This window comes from Pongo abelii, chromosome 4 (assembly GCF_028885655.2).
Source record: "Pongo abelii isolate AG06213 chromosome 4, NHGRI_mPonAbe1-v2.0_pri, whole genome shotgun sequence".
In the NCBI taxonomy this organism is placed as follows: Eukaryota; Metazoa; Chordata; class Mammalia; order Primates; family Hominidae; genus Pongo; species Pongo abelii.
The window spans coordinates 5,320,630-5,328,125 of NC_071989.2; the positions used below are offsets into that span (position 1 = coordinate 5,320,630).

Genomic DNA, 7,496 nt, shown 5'->3' on the forward strand with positions numbered 1-7,496 from the left:
TAGGGAAGTAAGTACCTTTGCGCCAGGTCCCAGATGGTAACATCAGCAACCGTGTTCTCTGAAATACCATAAGTAGAAACCAAGATGTTAAGTCTTTTCATGTTTTTCAATCAGAAGGATAACTTGTAGGTAACTTTATTGGCAGGGGGATCTAAGTTTGTTCTTCCTTGCTGCCTGTAATTTGAGGAGATAACATGCCAATCAATGAATATCAGCTTTTTAAATCAGTATACTTATTTATTTATTTATTTATTTATTTATTTATTTATTTATTTTTGAGATGGAGTTTTGCTCTTGTTGCCCAGGCTGAAGTTCTGTGGCATGATCTCAGCTCACTGCAACCTCTGCCTCCCAGGTTCAGGCGATTCTCATGCCTCAGCCTCCCAAGTAGCTGGGATTACAGGTGCCCACCACCAGGCCCAGCTAATTTTTTTTGTATTTTTAATAGAGACGGGGTTTCACCATGTTGCCCAGGCTGATCTCGAACTCCTGACCTCAGGTGATCCACCCGCCTCAGCCTCCCAAAGTGCTGGGATTACAGGCATGAGCCACCGTGCCTGGCAGTATACTTACTTTTTTAAAAAGTGAATTCAGCCCCCACAAAGCCCAGGAACCCTCTGTTGAGACCGTAGAATCTAACTCTAGCGGTTCAAATCCCAGCCTGAGCAAGTCCTGTCACCGCTCAAGGCTGTCTTGTATCTGAACAACAGGAAGGGTTCCAGGAGCTATGTCAGCTGGTTGGTTTGGAATGCTCTGCTAGAGGCCTGGCCCAACGCATGCCTAGTGCTTGCTTCTGGAAAAGGTGAGCAGGGACCGTGCTCACTCGCGCACATCGTGGCCAACCATAACTCCACCTGCCTCTGCGAGGCACTCTTCCCTCACTGGCCTGCAGCAGCAGGACTTTTAGAAAGGTGGGCACACCAAGTTTGACCAGGTGCCTGAGAGCCTGGGGCCATGGTGACATGTGTGTGTTGCTCTCACAGTGCACAGCCAGCTGTGGGGGTGGCGTTCAGACGAGGTCCGTGCAGTGCCTGGCCGGGGGCCGGCCAGCCTCAGGCTGCCTCCTGCACCAGAAGCCTTCGGCCTCCCTGGCCTGCAACACTCACTTCTGCCCCATTGCAGAGAAGAAAGGTGAGTGCATGGGACCCCTCGGCATGACCTGGGCATGGGGCTGGAATGTCAGGTTTCTAGAGCAGCTCCTTGGAGGGCCTGGAGTTAGGATCTTGCGTCTGATCTACCTTTTCTTTCTTTGCATCTTCTCCAGTTTTACAATGAAAAGGTCCATAGAGCAGACCCTGCTGCCTCTCATGACGCCCCAGGACAACATAGATGGTAGTGACTTAAGCATGACTTCTTTCCTATATCAATGCTGTTCACTTTATTTAAAGAAAGCAGTCTTAACTAAAGCAGCTTTTCTCCCTAGGATAAACAAAAGCCTCCCTTATTCACTGGGTGCCCTCTAAATGCCATCCCTGTGCACACACAAAATCCCCCAGCATTGCAGAGACAGATGGCTGGGCGCCTGTTAAGGCTATTCTGAGAGAGAATGTGGCTCGAGGAAGGCGAGTGGTTTGGCTCAACCAGAGAATTGGAGAATTGAAATTCAGTCAACAGAGGCTCCAATGGGTAGATGCGTGGTTGAGTGAGTGGGTTCAGCACAAGAAGAAAATTTCAGTTTTGCAGGAAACTTCCAAGAAGGGTCTTGTGAAAATAATGGGTTCCACAGGACCCCCATCAGACCTGGGGGCTGCCTCTGTGCAGCAGCCACGGAGCATGACAAATGTGCTTTTATTTGCCAGACAGAGCTATTAGCTGGCAACATCAGTCACTGCGCTCGGGATCCTGAGTAATGCAGCTCTGCTCATTTTCAGATGCCTTCTGCAAAGACTACTTCCACTGGTGCTACCTGGTACCCCAGCACGGGATGTGCAGCCACAAGTTCTATGGCAAGCAGTGCTGCAAGACTTGCTCTAAGTCCAACTTGTGAGTCAGGACCGCTTTCCATAGCAGAGAAAGTGCCTGCGTGGCAGAGAAATTTCCCACAAATGAGCTGTGCAATCTACGTCGGAATACATCCAAGGAAGATCAAAGCCAAAAGAAGAAAACCGTGTTAGGCTCTTTGACCAGGAGTGTATGTATGTATGTATGTTTCACTATGAGCCTGGGTGCAAACCTGTGTCCCCATGCACACAGCCTCTCCTGTTAGGCTGAAATGTGGCACCCTGGCAGTCGGAGCTGTGGCTCATGAGTCAGAAGGCAGGCTCCACAACGGGAGAGGCAGCACTCACCGCTGCCTGTATTGCAGCTAAATCAAGTCAAAAAGACAGGCGGGCTGAACTTGCTAAATGTCTGGTGCCTTATAAAAAGAAAGAAAGACCATGAAATAAGGAAAACATACAAAGTATGTACCCCCAAGTTCACCAGCCTCCCCTCCCACTGGGAAGGCCCCTCGAGCCATCAGGAGTGACCAACTTCCTGAGTGGAGGTCAGAGGAGCTCCAGGAGGCTGCCCAGGCTCCTCCTCCTCCTCCCCAGCTGCTGAGCATCTCTTACCAGGAACCTGGAGCCACTGCCGGAGCCAGCGTCATCTCTAGGGTCACTGGCCAGGGGACTGCATTCTGATTTGGGACTTTGCCTATGGAAATGGGAAAAATGAAATTCCTGCTAAGGTGCTTCCGTCTCTTTCAGATTCATGCATTGAAGGAGAGATTTTTTATATTTTATGTTTTATCTTTCTCAGTTATTTGCAAGTGAGCGTCCTTTTAAAAACCCACTTCTTCATGCTTTTCTTTGTAAATGACAGATCGAAGTATAGGTTACATCAAAACCCTACCATCCTGAGAAGAGTTATGGTTCTATTATAGCAGACTTCAGCCACACAGCCGATGTGACAATAACCTTAGAGTGCTGTGTTTTGTTTTTGTGTGTTGTGAGATTTTAATCTTTTTTTTTTCTTCGGTGAGTCTGGCCGTTTCTGTAATGCCAGGTGGGAAGCCAGGCTGCGGGTGTTAGGCTGGGAATCTGCCCGGTGTCTCTGGCACCCTCCCTGCCATCCTCAGTGCCGCTGCTGTTCTCCTGTCCGGTGCTGTGGCTCCATTCCGAAGGGGCACCTGGATATTTATATTTGCTGAAGTTTTATAATAAAGTTTATATGGTACAGTGTGCTTCTGAACTACCTCATGATTCTTCACAAGGTTTGTTTCTGAAATCAAAGGATGGAAAAAAGATACCATGAGACAGGTCTCAAAGCAGAAGAAATGGGGCTCTAGACTGTAGGAGAAAACTAGAAATGGCCTAGAAGAAAGCGCCCCTGAGTGAGGAGGAGGCTACAGGGGAGATGGTGGCAGTTGGTGATGGTGGCTTCCTGCTGCATTTAATTAAAAGGACGTGGGACCTCCCCGTGCCACCTCAACTTGTATTAGTCAGGCTTCTTCAGAGAAGCAGAACCAGTAGGACATCGAGAGGGCTGGTGGGGTGGGGGATGGGGAGCAAATTATTTTCAGAGATTGGCTGTCAGGATTGTGGAGGCTGGCAGTTTTGGAATTTGGAGGGCAGGCCGGCAGGCTGGAGATATGGTAAAAATTGATGTTGCAGCCTCGAGTTTGAATTCCACAGGACAGCAGCCTGGCGCCTCAAGCAGAGTTTCTTTTCTTTCTTTTTCTTTTCTTTTTTCCAACTTTTATTTTAAGTTTGAGGGTACATGTGCGGGAAGCATAGGTTACATCAAAACCCTACCATCCTGAGAAGAGTTACGGTTCTATTACAGCAGACATCAGCCACACAGCCGATGTGACAATAACCTTAGAGTCCTGTGTTTTGTTTTTGTGTGTTGTGAGATTTTAATCTTTTTTTTCTATGAGTCTGGCCATTTCTATAATGCCAGGTGGGAAGCCAGGTATTATAGAAATCTTACGTGCAGGTTTGTTCCATAGGTAAACGTGTGCCATGCTGGTTTGCTGCACAGATCATCCCATCACCTAGGTTTTAAGCCCAGCATCCATTAGCTATTCTTCATGATGCTCTCCCTCCCCCAATCCCCCACCGTCTGACAGGACCCGGTGTGTGTTGTCCGCCCCCCCCACCGACTCGTGTCCGTGTGTTGTCATCATTCAGCTCCCACTTATAAGTGAGGAAATGCAGTATTTGGTTTTCTGTTCCTGCGTTAGTCTGCTAAGGATAATGGCTTTCAGCTCCATCCATGTCCCTACAGTGGACATGACCTTGTTCCTTTTTATGGCTGCATAGTGTTCCATGGTGTATATGTATCACCTTTTCTTTATCCAGTCTATCACTGATGGGCGTGTGGGTTGATCATGTCTTTGGTATTGTGAATAGTGCTGCAATGAATATACACATGCATGTGTCTTTATAATGGAACAATTTCTATTCCTTTGGGTATATGCCCAGTAATGAGATTTCTGGGTTGAATGGTATTTCTGTCTCCAGGTCTTTGAGGAGCCACCACACTGTCTTCCACAATGGCTGAACTCATTTACACTCCCACCAACAGTGTAGAAGCGTTCCTTCTTCTCCACAACCATGCCAGCATCTGTTGTTTTTTTTACGTTTTAATAATAGCTATTCTGACTGGTGTGAGATGGTATCTTATTGTGGTTTTGATTTGAATTTCTCTAATGATCAATGATGTTGAGCTTTTTTTTCATTTATTTGTTGACCGCGTGTAGGTCTTCTTTTGAGAAGTGTCCAGTCACGTGCTTTGCCCACGTTTTAATGAAGTTCTTCGTTTTTTTCCTTGTAAATTTGTTCCTTGTAGATGCTGGATATTAGACCTTTGTCAGATGCATATATTGCAAAAATTTTCTTCCATTCTTAGATTGTCTGTTCACTCTGATGATAGTTTCTTTTGCTGTGAAAAAGCTCTTTAGTTTAATTAGATTCCATTCGTCAATTTTTGCTTTTGTTACAATTGCCTATGCCTATGTCCTGAATGGTATTGCCTAGATTTTCTTCTAGGGTTTTTATAGTTTAGGGTGTTACATTTAAGTCTTTAATCCATTTTTAGTTGATTTTTGTATATGGTGTAAGGAAGGGATCCAGTTTCAATTTTCTGCATATGGCTAGCCAGTTCTCTCAACACCATTTATCAAGTAGGGATTCCTTTCCTTGTTGCTTGTTTTTTCAGGTTTGTCAAAGATGAGGCAATTGTAGGTTTGTTATCTTATTTCTGGGTTCTTTATTTTGTTCCATTTGTCTGTGTGTCTGTCCTTGTACCAGTACCATGCTGGTACTGCAGCCTTGTGAGATAGTTTGAAGTCGGCTAGCATGATGTCTCCAGCTTTGTTCTTTTTGCTTATGATTGTCTTGGCTATTTGGGCTCTTTTTGGGTTCTATATTAATTTTAAAAGAGTTTTTTCTAATTCTGTGAAAAATGTCTGTGGTAGTTTAATGGGAATAGCATTGAATCTATAAATTGCTTTGGGTGGTATGGCCATTTTCATGATATTGATTGTTCCTATCCATGAGCATGGAATGGTTTGTTTCTGTCATCTCAGATTTCTTTGACAAGTGGTTTGTAGTTCTCCTTCAAGAGGTGCTTCACTTCCCTTGTTAGCTGTATTCCTAGGTATTTTACTCTTTTTGTAGCAATTGTGAATGGGAGTTCACTCATTGTTTGGCTCTTGGCTTGCCTTTTGGTGTATAGGAATGCTAGCAATTTTTGCACATTGATTTTGTGTCCGGAGACTATGCTGAAGTTGCTTATCAGCTTAAGAAGTTTTGGGCTGAGACAATGGGGTTTTCTAGATGTAGGATCATATCATCTGCAAACACAGATAGGTTGACTTCCTCTCTGCCTATTTGAATACCTTTATTTCTTTCTCTTGCCTGATTTTCCTGGCCAGAACTTCAATACTATGTTTAAGAGGAGTGGTAAGAGAGGGCATCCTTTTGTTGTGCCAGTTTTCAAGGGCAATGCTTCCAGCTTTTGCCCATTCAGCATGATATTGGCTGTGGGTTTGTCATATATGGCTCTTATTATTTTGAGGTATGTTCCTTCAAAACCTAGCTTATTGAGAGTTTTTAACATGAAGGGGCCTTGAATTATATTGAAGGCCTTTTCTGCATCTATTGAGATAAATCATGTGGTTTTTGTCTTTAGTTTGTTTATGTGATGAATCACATTTATTGATTTGCATATGTTGAACCAAACTTGGCATCGCAGGGATGAAGCCAACTTGATCACGATGGATAAGCTTTTTGATGTGCTGCTGGATTCAGTTTGCCAGTATTTTATTGAGGATTTTTGCATCGGTGTTCATCAAGGATATAGGTCTGAAGTTTCCTTTTCTTTGTTGTTGTATCTCTGCGAGGTTTTGGTACCAGGATGATGCTGGCCTCACAAAATGATTTAGAAAGGAGTCCCTCCTTTTCAGTTGTTTGCAATAGTTTCAGCAGAAATGGTACCAGCTCTTCTTTGTACCTCTGGCAGAATTCATCTGTGAATCCATCTAGTCCACGGCTCTTTTTGGTTGGTAAGCTATTTATTGCTGCCAGGCAGGGCTTCTGTGTTGCAGTCTGTGAAGTGCTTAACATTTCAATCAATTGACTGTAAGCAGAGTACCCTCCACAGTATGGGTGGGCCTCATCCAATCAGATGAAGGCTTTAAGAGCAAAGACTGAGATTTCCCTGAGAAGCAGCAATTCTGCCTCAAGACTGCACAGCCACATTGCCACATAAAATTCACCATTATGCCCTTTTCTCTGGGGTTGGATTTAACCAGCAGTAACTGGGACCCAGTGAAAAGCCAGTACCACTGGTGTGACAGAGGCAGACACCTGCTCTCGGGATGTCGCTGCTGGAATGGATGGTGGGTCCCATGCACACTCCAGCTGCCTGGTCTGTGCATAACACCAGCTGTTGATGTGGCACAGCAGGCTCTGCACCACCTCTTCCAATGCACAGACCCACTCATGGGAGGAGATATTCCCAATCCCATTTTACAGAGCAGAAATTCTGACCGAAAATTTATATAGCTTTTTCTGGAGTTGCCAGACAGAAAGGGGGATTCTGCAGAATTCTACAGGATTCTGGGAAGCTGGGGGCAGCTTATTCCAAAACCCAGAGCCGTCGGGTACCACAATCTTATTGATTCACCCAGGCACTGGGGCTTTCCTCTAAACCTCTGTCCTTCAAACAGAAGCTTTTCAGTAATCCTTTTATCATATTGTCAATAGCCCTTCATGGGACACCTGCTGATCTCATTCCATGAAGGAGGCAAAAATGGCCAAGATGTGGGCCTGCCTTCAAGGGCATTTTGTTCCAGCAGTGAAATAATGTATGGCCGCAAATGGATGTACTATGAGGTTGACCATGGCCACAGGATGGGGCCAGGCTGAGGGGGTGGATTTGCTTCTGTTAAGGAGGGAAATGATAGACCAGAAACCTGGGCTCTTCAACCTTGGTTCTTACAGTGAGAAGAGAGCATGGGCAAGAGGGGCAGATGGAAGAAGCACCCATAACCTTCCCAGGATCCACCC

General features: G+C 45.3%; 1 protein-coding gene across 4 annotated transcripts in view; it reads left to right on the forward strand.

Annotated features, from left to right (window-relative positions):
• Window positions 1-3,163, forward strand: part of ADAMTS16 (ADAM metallopeptidase with thrombospondin type 1 motif 16) — a 175,371-nt gene extending 172,208 nt beyond the window's left edge. For 2 of the 4 annotated variants that reach the window (XM_054555386.1, XM_054555387.1), the window contains one exon: window positions 984-1,674. In XM_054555386.1, coding sequence (XP_054411361.1) covers window positions 984-1,463 — 480 coding nt within the window. In that variant the 3' untranslated portion in view covers window positions 1,464-1,674. Of the gene's footprint in view, window positions 1-983; window positions 1,675-1,871 lie in introns of those variants that run through there. The other 2 variants (XM_002815404.4, XM_054555388.1) reach the window with 2 other exon arrangements.
• Window positions 3,164-7,496: the final 4,333 nt, after the last annotated feature.